This window comes from Aotus nancymaae, unplaced genomic scaffold (genome assembly GCF_030222135.1).
Source record: "Aotus nancymaae isolate 86718 unplaced genomic scaffold, 86718_ANA_hifiasm-v0.15.2.pri h1tg000019l, whole genome shotgun sequence".
NCBI lineage: Eukaryota > Metazoa > Chordata > Mammalia > Primates > Aotidae > Aotus > Aotus nancymaae.
This window is the reverse complement of record NW_026988431.1, coordinates 27,869,901-27,882,204: the sequence shown is the minus strand read 5'-3', so window position 1 is coordinate 27,882,204 and position 12,304 is coordinate 27,869,901. Positions and strand designations below refer to the sequence as shown.

The 12,304-nt window shown below is 36.9% G+C and overlaps 1 protein-coding gene across 6 annotated transcripts in view; it reads left to right on the top strand.

Moving 5' to 3' along the window:
• ACAD11 (acyl-CoA dehydrogenase family member 11) overlaps window positions 1-12,304 on the top strand; it is a 103,289-nt gene that overhangs the window by 75,474 nt on the left and 15,511 nt on the right. For all 6 annotated transcript variants that reach the window (XR_010343452.1, XM_064378697.1, XM_012451225.3 and 3 more), the window contains exons 14-17: window positions 2,354-2,420; window positions 3,043-3,128; window positions 4,995-5,066; window positions 6,461-6,615. Coding sequence is in view for 5 of the 6 variants with exons in the window: in XM_064378697.1 (XP_064234767.1) it covers window positions 2,354-2,420; window positions 3,043-3,128; window positions 4,995-5,066; window positions 6,461-6,615 (380 nt within the window). In the remaining variant the exon portion in view is untranslated. The remainder of the gene's footprint in view (window positions 1-2,353; window positions 2,421-3,042; window positions 3,129-4,994; window positions 5,067-6,460; window positions 6,616-12,304) is intronic.

Below are 12,304 nucleotides of genomic sequence, written 5' to 3'. Positions count from 1 at the left end.
TATTTGGGGATCCACAGATTTGTTTACAAGATGGTTTTTTTTCTTTAATGTTTTTAAAGTCATTATTATCCTATTAGAAGTAGTAACAAATGAAAAAGTATCTAAGAGCATTGTTTCACATGTCTCCACATCCCACCATGAGGCCACAGAGAAAATTCTTTTTTTTTTTAAACAGTTTCTATTTTTAGTTCTCTGGTTTCCATTATAATTGTAGGTAAACTTTTTTCTCTTTCTTGATTTATTCATTTTAGACACCATCCATTGACTCCCCAATTTGAATAGTGACAGTTTCACTCATTTGTCTCATAACTCTCTCTGCTCTTTCTTAACATATTTATCTTATTTTTTTTTTTTGTTTTTTAATTTTTTAAACCTTAAATAATTGCTAATGCTCTCTGCATCCTCATTTCAGATTCTATTCAAGCTCTACTTTAATATAAGAGTATGTACACTCTTAACCCTTTCTATACCGTTTATCCCTCTCTTTCTTATTGTAACTTGTATCAGCTACAGCTTATACTTTCACATTGTGGGGATTACTAATATATATGTTCTATCTTGAAACCACAATTGTAGTTGACTACAGGATGACTGTAAACTTTGAAAACCAATATATAGCACTTACCTTAGAGGACTGTAAATATTGTTTGGTGCTGGTCTAAGTAGTGTGTTAAATTTTGTGCCCTTCTGTAACTGATGCAACATAAAATCACCTGGGCCATTCTGAGGAATGTTTCTAGAATCAAGATCAATCAGAATGCTTTTCTTATATACTATATATTAAATTCATGTCACATTATACTTCATTTTATTTCTGGACCACAGTTCACTTGTGCATTTCAAAGTTATTTTCCTGGAGTTTCTAATCGCCATGTCTCTTTATTTGCATTATTTGCTTTTACAATACCCCCTTCCCCTTACATACACACACATCTCTCGATTGCACCTTTACTTCTATTGAGTTTCTTTTCTGGAGACTTCTCTCTTAAAGAATTTAGCATTTCTTTTCCAATCTAGACTCATTACCCTTTAGGCAATTATTCTAGGATTTTCAGATAATTCTTTCCTGGGATCCAGTATCTTTTGGATTCTAGGACTTCCTTTTTCTTGATTTACTCCCTTATTTTGCTCTAGTATATTCTTTTTTTTTTTTTTGAGACGTAGTTTTGCTCTCGTTACCCAGGCTGGAGTGCAATGGCGCGATCTCGGCTCACTGCAACCTCCGCCTCCTGGGTTCAGGCAATTCTCCTGCCTCAGCCTCCTGAGTAGCTGGGATTACAGGCATGCGCCACCATGCCCAGCTAAATTTTTTTTGTATTAGTAGAGACGGGGTTTCACAATGTTGACCAGGATGGTCTCGATCTCTCGACCTCGTGATCCACCCGCCTCGGCCTCCCAAAGTGCTGGGATTACAGGCTTGAGCCACCGCGCCCGGCCGCTCTAGTATATTCTTAACTTTTTGAGAAAATGTATATAATAGGTAAATTCTCTGAGATCTTGCATATCTGAATATGTATTTATTCTGCCTTTACATAAATTGATAGTTTGGACAAGTATAGAATTCTAAGTTGAACTATTAATTTTCATTTAGCATCCATTGTGGCTATTGAAAAGTCTGATGCCAGACTAGTCCTCAGTCCTTTTAGTTGGCTGTTTTTATTTGTTTGTTTGTTTGTTTTGAGATGTAGTCTTGCCCTGTTGCCAGGCTGGAGTGCAGAGCAGTGGCGTGATCTTGGCTCACTGCAACCTCTGCCTCCTGGGTTCAAGTGATTCTCCTTCCTCCCAAGCGCATGCCACCACTCCCAGCTAAGTTTTGTATTTTTAGTAGAGACACGGTTTCACCATGTTGGCCAGGATGGTCTCGATCTCCTGACCTTGTGATCCACCCACCTTGGCCTCCCGAAGTGCTGGGATTACAGGCTCATGTGAGCCACCATGAAATTTTGCATTAAAATGAAAAAATATTTTTAAAATTAGACCCTTAAGATATTAATAACTGAGAACCAAGCTTATTGAAAGTAGGATCACAGCCTCATATATGTTGACATATAAAATATTGTATTAGATATATAAAATTTCTCAGCTTTTCTAGCATGCTGATGTCTGAAATGGTGTGAATGGGAGAGGTGGCAACTCTTTCATAGCAGCTTTCATCGATGGGGTCCATTCTTGGCCTTGCCTAATCATTTTTCTTGGATGATATACAGTGTTACAAAAACATTATTATCTTAATGAATTAAGAATGTTCTTCCTATTTGTTTTATGCCATAAATGAAAGGATTATAACGTTCAAGGTGAAATGTCAAACTAGACATTTCCTTTTATAATCTGCTTTTTTTCCCCTCGGTTTTAGGAGCTGGGTATCCCAAGTGCAAAATTGCGATTGTTTTGGGAAGAACTCAAAATACTTCTGTCTCCAGGTAATAAAACAATTCTGATTGAGGAATCTGTGTAGGAATAAGAGTCAATCTTTCCACCTCTCTACTTTATTAACTTAAAATTCACTGTTTGGGCTCACAAATCATAATAATATAAAATATGAGAGTAAATGTCATATATTTATATTTCACAAGTATTTTGATAACAGATATGTTTGGAAAACATTTTAGGGAGTATTGCTGAACATTTTTCGCTATGGAATTTCCAGTATTAGAAAGTGTTGTTAAATTATCAAAGCTGTTTGGATTAAATTATCAGACATAAATGTTTTCAGAACTGTGTAATGAAGTGATTGGATGTTTAGATCAAAGGCAATAGTCTTGAAATGTCTAATTTTGTATCTAAGTTCCCAGTTACCATTGTTGAGCAGTGAGAAGCCTCAGTCAAACAGCTCATTTATTTTCAAATCATTGTTTTGGTTCCAGATCACAACCTGCGTCAGACTATGTTGGTGTACGTCTTTTATACAGTTCCCACCCAGCATCACTGCTTGTAAGCAGTGATTACATGAAAATGTCAAAAAGACAACTGTGACTCTGCCTTTTATCTGTTTTATTTTTCTTCTTAGCAAACTTTTCCTAACATGATTTTTCTTTTGACTAGACACAAAAAGCACAGCATGATTCTTGTTCCCATGAACACACCTGGAGTAGAATTAATAAGACCTTTGTCAGTTTTTGGCTACACAGGTAGGTATTCAAAAAATATGATCATGCATTAGCCAGCAGAAAGCTAGAATAGCCAGTAACATTGAAGGCAATAGCATTTTAATGCATGAGATATATTCTTAGATATTCCTTTGTCTCTGACAACCGTCTTAATATAAGTGCCGATGAAGTTCAGAGTAGAGCCAATAAAAGGAAATAGTAAGTATAGCATTCTACCTCATTTTCTTACTTTTTGGGAAAGGGCAGATTGTATTTAAGGAGCAGCAACTTTTCCAGTCTTCTCTGTCATTCATAAGAATGGATTAATGAAATAGACATAGGTAAATTAAACCCAGATAATCCACGATAAAATTATTTTTGTCTCCAATTTTAGCCCTCTGAATCAATCAACTTACAAGAACTGCTAAAAAGCAATGAGTTTTTTACTTATTTGAGAGCAAAACTTTTCCTTCCTCTGCCCTTAGGTGGGATTTCTAAGAAGCAAGGATCCATTTGTTTCCTGCCATCCACTGTGGCACATGTTCATTGTGTTCAGTAAATACTTGCTAAGGTCATTGGCTTAGCTAAGGGAATTTTAGATGCTTGTAATACACAAGTGAACACAATACACTACAATCTTTGCCCTCATAGAGGTTACCTGCTGATAGAAGGAGAAAAGCAATAACCACAGACATGTAAACAAGTAAATTATATAGCTTCTTGGCAGATGTTAAATGCTGTGAAAAAGATAATTGAACTTCAGGTTCTGAGGTGACTCTGGCTTTCTTTTTATCATTGAATATAACTAATGAATATGTTCAAGCGGCAAATGTAAGACTTGTAGTTTTATAGAATCACCTTTCAGTAATATGCAGCTGTAAGGTGTGCCCACTGGGTGGGTACCTTCAGTAAGATGCAGTTGTAGGGCACACCCACCTTCTGTAAGATGCAGCTATAGGGTGTACCCACAGGGTAAGCATAAGTGGCAAGATGGGATGAGCAATCTTGCTGGAGAAAATTACATTTAGGAATATGTTGGATTGCAGAGAAAGAGCCTCAAAGATACTAAAAATGCATTTATAATATAGTTTAGCTGCAAATACTTTCCATTGCAGAGGCTACATTTGAATATTCACTATGAAAACTTTACTCTTACCTCTTCAAGTCCCTATGTCCAAGGACAAAAGAAACAGTGTAGAGAAGGCTGATTATTGTCTCTTCTGACATGAAAAGGGTGTAGAGTTAGCATGAGATTATCTCTAGAACTTGGCAGGGAGAAAGGGCGATGCAAAGATAAAATACCAATGTGCTCCTGGCCACAGTGATTGAAATGCCAGGTATTTTCAAGAGAAGAACACACAGTAGAACAAGTGTTGACTGGGAGTAAAACCACCTGATGTTCCCGTTTCTGTGTCATCACTACTGCCAAGTTTGCTGTTTCCCCTCAAGCAGGCCTTTCTCATCTTTAGGCGCTGGTTTCCACAATGATCAAATAAGAAACTTGGATTACATTGCTCCTTTTTAATTATTGAAACTTTTTTTCCTGGCAAATTTTTTTGGAACCCCATATGTAAAATATTTCAAAGAAGAAGCAATAATAAAACAAAATACTCTGGTTGGAGCTATGGAGCCTAGTCTTCCTTTTTCATAGCTCTCTGAAATTGTGCTTCAGAGAATGAATTAGAAAACCTCTGGATCAAAGGCTTTCTCTTCTTGAACAGTTGATGAGTTTTCTGGGCTGCTGGGTCCTGGGGGTTCCGGGCTGAGATTTACCTCAGAATGTACGTGCCATATGGATCTTTGAAATCCTATTTTCCTTGAGTAATTATACTTTAGAAGATTAAGTAGATGTGACTCTTTTTTAGTCAACTCCTTTTGCTCTTTAAAATTTTATTTTCTATTTTATAGATAATTTTCATGGAGGACATTTTGAGATCCATTTTAATCAAGTGCGAGTTCCTGCCACAAATCTAATACTAGGTGAGATTAATTTGGAAATGATTCTTCAGTATTGTACATTAATATTTTCAGGTCTAAATCTGGAAAGATTTATCTTTATCAACCTAATACCTAAATCAGGATAGACTTCAGGTCTAAATCTGGAAAAGATAAACCTTTCCAGATTTAGACCTGAAGTCTATCCTGATTTAGGTATTAGGTTGATACAAAAGTTATTGAAGTTTAAAACCACAATTACTTTTGCACCAAGGTAATTGTGCAAAAGCTGCAATTACTTTTGCACCAACCTAATACTTTCCCTTCTTCTTTACTCCATTTGTCAAGGAAAAGTTTCCTATTTGGTAGATTTTCTTACAAGAAATGGTAAGGTTATTTAAGTGTTGGATGTGGTTTTGTATATAACGTCAATTGAAAAGATAACTAAATATGAAAATTACACAATTCAGAGCAACACACTTTTTCCTATAACATGATCTGTAGGCCTCTATTTGTTTTAAGAAAACCTCAGTACTTTATGAATTCAAGTCTTAGATATAAGTTAGAAGTATAAATAACTTTGAACACTGTATGCCATCCTCTTGCTTATTAGAATCCTATATCCCTTTCAAAGAACATCTAGGCCGGGCGCGGTGGCTCACGCCTGTAATCCCAGCACTTTGGGAGGCCAAGGCAGGTGGATCACGAGGTCAAGAGATCGAGACCATCCTGGTCAACATGGTAAAACCCCGTCTCTACTAAAAATACAAAAAATTAGCTGGGCATGGTGGCATGTGCCTGTAATCCCAGCTACTCGGGAGGCTGAGGCAGGAGAATTGCCTGAACCCAGGAGGTGGAGGTTGCGGTGAGCCGAGATCACGCCATTGCACTCCAGCCTGGGAAACGAGCGAAACTCCGTCTCAAAAAAAAAAAAAAAAAAAAAAAGAACATCTAAAATACTGCCTCTTCCAGGAATATTTTTGTGTTTCTCATCCCATCCACTCACCAAGCCCCTGATACCTGCCAGGCCCTAAGGTTATAGTGATGAACAGAAAATCTCTTCCTCATTTGCCGTTCTTAGTTTCTCTCTATAGCCCTTACTCTTGCCCACTCTTCTGGATTCTAAACTCCTAGTATAGGGACTGCATGTTATTCCAAGTTTGTAACTATTCCAGCACTAATAAAGTAGCTTATGCATAGTATGTACTTAAGAGATAGTTCTTAAATTTGAAATGTTTAATGATGGTGGTTTTAAAAACATAAAAATCAAAATTCCCGTGAATAGTGAACCTTATTATAGAACTGACTTTTTTTTTTTTTTTTTTAACCAGAGTGACCTTTTTAAGGGCAGGTCATCACTTTCCCAGGATTTGTATAAATAACAAAAGGAATGGACTAGGCCATTTTTACATTCCCCTTTTCTTCCCCTTTCTTCCCAGGTGAAGGTAGGGGATTTGAAATTTCCCAAGGCCGCCTTGGACCTGGCAGAATCCACCACTGTATGAGAACAATAGGTTTGGCGGAGCGCGCGTTGCAGATCATGTGTGAGCGGGCAACACAAAGGGTAGCCTTTAAGAAGAAGTTGTTTGCACATGTAAGGATGATTACCTATTTGAATTTATTGTAGCCCAGTGCACTACACTAACGTTGAACAAAAAAATCACTTGTGAGAGAGAGACTTTCTCTACATTAACAAGGTGATTCTTTTCTATAAGGCATACTTATATCTGTATTTAAATATAGTCTGATGAGAGATATTTATCTTTGTGAAAGATTAAGTAGTTCCTAAAGTGCTTCAACACCTCTCACCATGTAGACAGTTCCTTCAACTTTCTCAGATTCTTGTTCTCTAGAGAACCTGGAACATTAGAGCTCCCTGTGGACATGAAGAAGCTGTCATAAGGAAGAAGGATTTGCTTGTCCTTTGGTTTCCTAGAAGAAATTAGGACATATAAGTGTAAAGATATAGGAAAACAGTCCAAAACTCAGGGAAAGGAGAAACGTTCTAATAGACATAAAAATAGAATCAGCTTCTTCAGGAGGACTTGAGCTCTCTGTCACTGGAGAAACGCAGTAGAAATGGGATCAACATTTTGTGAGATATTCATGATTTTTTGAATTTTTGTCTATAAATTATGTACTACTGAGTCTGTTGTCACAAGGCGCTGTAAACATAGTTACATGTGGACCATATAACAAAAATTAGAAAATATGTATTGAGAAGATATAGAAGATATTATTTCAGACTTCCTTGGAAAGTCTTTTACAGAGAAGTAGGATATCCAAATCATCTCCCTTCTAAGTTTTAAGAGGCAAGAAAAACTATTAAAGTGTTAACTCTTTATTATTGCTAACATGTTAGTGTTAGGTCAAATTTGCAGTGATGGAATTGTATTTGTGTGTGCTGAACGTGTATATTTTAGTACATTGCTCTCCTTGTACATTTCTGACCATCCTATAAAATTTACAGTATATTTTTTACCTTAAATTATTATCATCTATGTTTGCTTTTTGTAAAGTATTATTCAGTATGTATATGATTTATTTGTATAGTTTTTTTAACTGAAAATCTAGAGCCTGCTTTATGACACTACACCTGGGAAGAATTTGTTGGGAGCCCTTTTAGTGTACGGCAAAGGCAAGGGTTCAGCTGTTAGCTGGTCACTGTGGGAGGAGGTGAGAAAGTGTGACCTTCTGGGACCCAAATATAGCCCCTGATGCTGCTGAAGAAGGATGAAGAGGTGCTCAGGGCACCACCATTACTTCTGATCCTTTTCTCTTCTCAAGCTTGCATGCAAACCCTGGAGCCAGGGTGAAGGGAGGACACAGTAAAGTCGACAGATGGGCATCTTGAATGCACAAAAGCACTCTGCGCAAGTTCTGCTTTCATGCTGGTGTTTTAACACTACACTAGTAAAAAATTTCCCTTCCACCTTTTAAAGTTAATGTGTCACGTAGAACAAGCCTGGCTTTTTAACAAATAAGCCTGTCTTCACTGGAAACTCCTCACATCTGGCACAAATAATGTGACCTGGCAGAAGCAAAAAGATGTGTGAGCATGTCATAAACAAAAATCTGGGCCAGCTTTTTAAACAAATTTTTTGAAAGGAACATTTCATTTCTTTGAATTTGGAGGTTCCTTCCAGCTGCCTTCTAATTTACTCCAGACTATAATAAAAAGTTCTCCATCCAAGTTCTGTGTCAGGAAATACATTTGGCAATTCCCTAGAGCACCTAGTTTCTATCCATTTAATGCTTTTCAGCAACTCTAGGGTCTGTAGAGACGAGCTGAGAATACTTCCTTTATTCTAAAGCTGAGAAGTAAATGTATTTTAAGTCTGTTCATGAAGTTATAAAGTTATAATTACCCTCTTTTACAGCCATGAAAAAATATTCATTGACCACCAGCAACTTGTTTGGAATTAATTCAGAGCCATGTTTCAACCTTTAGGGCAGGGCCATCTGAAAGAAATATACGATGAGCCTTAAATGTAATTTTAAATTTTCTAATAGCAACATTTTTAAAAAGTAAAAAGGAAAAGATGGAATTGATTTTAATAACATAATTTATTTAACCCAATATATCAAAAATTAAATGTGATTTTAAATTTTCTAATAGCAACATTTTTAAAAAGTAAAAAGAAAAAGATGGAATTAATTTTAATAATATATTTTATTTAACCCAATATATCAAAAATATTATTTCAACATAAAATCAATATAAAAATTATTAATGAGATACTTTATGTTTTAATATTTATTCTTCAAAATGGGGTGCATATTTTATACTTCTAGTACATTTCAATTCAGACTAGGCATGTTTCAACTGCTCAGTAGCCACATATGGTTAGTGGCTATCAAGTTGAACATCATTGCTTTAGGGAAACACTAATCAAATACCTTCTGGTGAAGAGCAAACATGACCAAACATAAAAATGGCTAAGGTGTGCATGTTCTCACTCTTAAGTGGGGAGTTGAACAATGAGAACACGGACCCGGGGAGGGGAACAACACACACCGGGGCCAGTCAGAGGGTGGAGGCAAGGAGAGGGAGAGCATTGGGACAAATAGCTAATGTGTGTGGGACTTACAACCTAGATGACATGTTGATAAGTGCAGCAAACCACCATGGCACCCACATACCTACATAAAAGATCTACACTTTCTGTACTTGTATCCCAGAACTTAAAGTAAAATGATAAAACAAAGAAAAGAAATGACAATAAAAGGATAATTAAATGTGAAAAAAAATGGCTAAGGTGTAAGGAAGGGGTCCACTTTCAATCTCCTGCATATGGCTAGCCAGTTATCCCAGAACCATTTATTGATAAGGGACTCCTTTTTCTCCATTGCTTGTTTTTGTCAGCTTTCTCAAAGATCATATGGTTGTAGGTATGTGGCCCCATTTCTGGGCTCTCTATTCTGTTACACTGGTCTATGTACCTGTTTTTGTACCAGTACCATGCTGTTTTGGTTACTGTAGCTTTGTAGTATAGTTTGAAGTCAAGTAGCATGATGCCCCAGCTTTGTTCTTTTTTCTTAGGATTCCCTTGGCTATTTGGGCTCTTTCTTGGTTCCATATAAATTTATAATAGCTTTTCCTAGTTCTGTGAAGAATGTCATTGGTAGCTTGATACGACTAGCACTGAATCTATAAATTGTTCTGGGCAGCATGGTCATTTCAATGATATTGATTCTTCCTATCCATGATCATGGAATGTTTTTCCATCTGTTTGTCATATCTGATTCCTTTTTCTTTTCTTTTCATTTTTTTTTTTTTAAAGTTTCACTCTCTCACCCAGGCTGGAGTGCAGTGGCATGATCTCGGCTCACTGCAACCTCTGCCTCCTATGTTTAAGTGATTCTCCTGCCTCAGCCTTCCAAGCAGCTTGGATTACAGGCACCTGCCACGATGCCTGGCTAATTTTTTGTGTTTTTAGTAGAGACAGGGTTTCACCATGTTGGTCAGGCTGGTCTTGAACTCCTGACCTTGTGATCTGCCTGCCTTGACCTCCCAAAGTGCTGGGATTACAGGCGTGAGCCACTACACTTGGCCATCTCTGATTTCTTTGATCATTGTTTTGTAGTTCTCCTTGGAGAGACTTTTTACCTCCCTGGTTAGCTCTATTCCTAGGTATTTTATTCTTTTTGTGGCAATTATGAATGGGATTGCATTCCTGATTTGGCTCTTGGGGAGTGCTAGTGATCTTTGTATGTTGATTTTGTATCCTGAGACTTTGCTGAAGTTGTTTATCAGCTTAAGGAGATTTTGGGCTGAGACTGTGGAGTTTTCTAGACATAGAATCATGTCTTTTGCAAACGGATTGTTTGACTTCCTCTCTTCCTGTTTTGATGCCCTTTCTTTCTTTCTCTTGCCTGATTGTTATGGCCAGGATTTCCAATACTGTGTTGAATAGGAGTGGTGAGAGAGGTCATCCTTGTCTTGCACCAGTTTTCAAGGGGAGTGCTTCCAGCGTTTGCTCATTCAGTATGATGTTGGCTATGGTTTTGTCATAAATGGCTCTTATTATTTTGAGGTATGTTCCCCCAATACCTAGTTTATTGAGAGTTTTTAATAACATGAAGCAGTGTTTAATTTTATTGAAAGCCTTTTCTGCATCTATTGAGATCATCATGTGGTTTTTGTCTTTAGTTCTATGTGATGAGTCAGATTTATTGATTTGCGTATGTTCAACCAACCTTGCATCCCAAGGATACAGCCCACTTGATCATGGTGGATAAGCTTTTTGATGTGTTGCTGGATTCTGTTTGCCAGTATTTTATTGCGGATCAAAGACCAAATGTAAAACCCCAAACTATAAAAACCCTGAAAAACAACCTAGGCAATGCCATTCTAGACACAGGAATGGGCAAAGATATCATGACAACAATGCCAAAAGCAAAAATTGACAAACGCAATTTAATTAAACTAACGACAAAAGCAAAAATTGACAAATGCAATGTAATTAAACTGATGAGCTTCTGCACAGCCAAAGAAACTATCAAGAGAGTACATAGACAACCTACAGAATGGGAGAAAATTTAGCAAACTGTGTGCATCTGACAAGTCTAACATTCAGCATCTGTAAGGAACTTAAACAAATTTACAAAAAAAAAGTAGGCAAAATACATGAACAGACACTTTTCAAAGAAGACAGACATGTGGCCAACAAACATGAAAAAAAGCTAAAAATCACTGATTATTTAGATAAATGCAAATCAAAACCACAGTGAGATACTACCTAACACTCCTCAGAATGGCTGTTATTAAAAACTCAAAAAATAACAGATGTTGGCAAGGTTGTGGAGAAAAAGGAAGGCTTATACACTGTTGGTGGTAGTTCAACCATTGTAGAAAACCGTGTGATGATTCCTCAAAACTTAAAACAGAAATACTGTTTGACCTAGCAATCCCATTACTGGGTATATACCCAAAGGTATATAAGTTGTTAAAAAGACACATGCATACATATGTTCAGTACAGCACTATTCATAATAGTATAGACATGGAATCAACCTAAATGGCCATAAATGATAGACTAGATAAAGAAAATTTGGTACATATACACTAGGCAATACTATGTAGCCATAAAAATAATAAGTTGATGTCCTTTGTGGGAACATGGACAGAGCTGGAGGTCATTATCCTTAGCAAGCTAACACAGGAACAGAAAACTAAATACCATATGTTCTCACTTATCAGTGGGAGCTAAATGATGAGAACACATGGACTCATCAAGGGAAATAACAGACATGGTGGCCTACCACAGGGTAGAGGGTGGGAGGAGGGAGAAGTTCAGGAAAAATAACTAGTGGGTACTAGAATTAAAACCTGGGTGATGCAGACAGACATGGGTGCAGTCAAATGGGAGGGCTCAGGCATCCATGGTAGAGGGCTGGGATCTTGTAGGGCCTGTGTGTCCTGGTTGACAGTCAAACCACATGTGCTACTGGAGAAATAATCTCTGTTGATGGAGCTATTGAAAGAATAATGAAGGCAGAAGAGAAAAACCAAGTGTGGGATTTAGGGTTGTCCTGTGTAAATTACACAATAAAGCAAAAAGCCAGTTATAATAATAAAAAAAAAAACCTGGTGATTAAATAATCTGTACAATATACCCCCATGACATGAGTTTATCTATATAACAAGCTTGTACATGTACCCCTGAACTTAAAAGAAAAGTTAATAAAAAATTAAAAAGATATGATTACCATCAGAAAAAAATAAAATATAAATATAGTCTGGAAAACATAGATATGGATAGGTTAATGTGACTTGAATT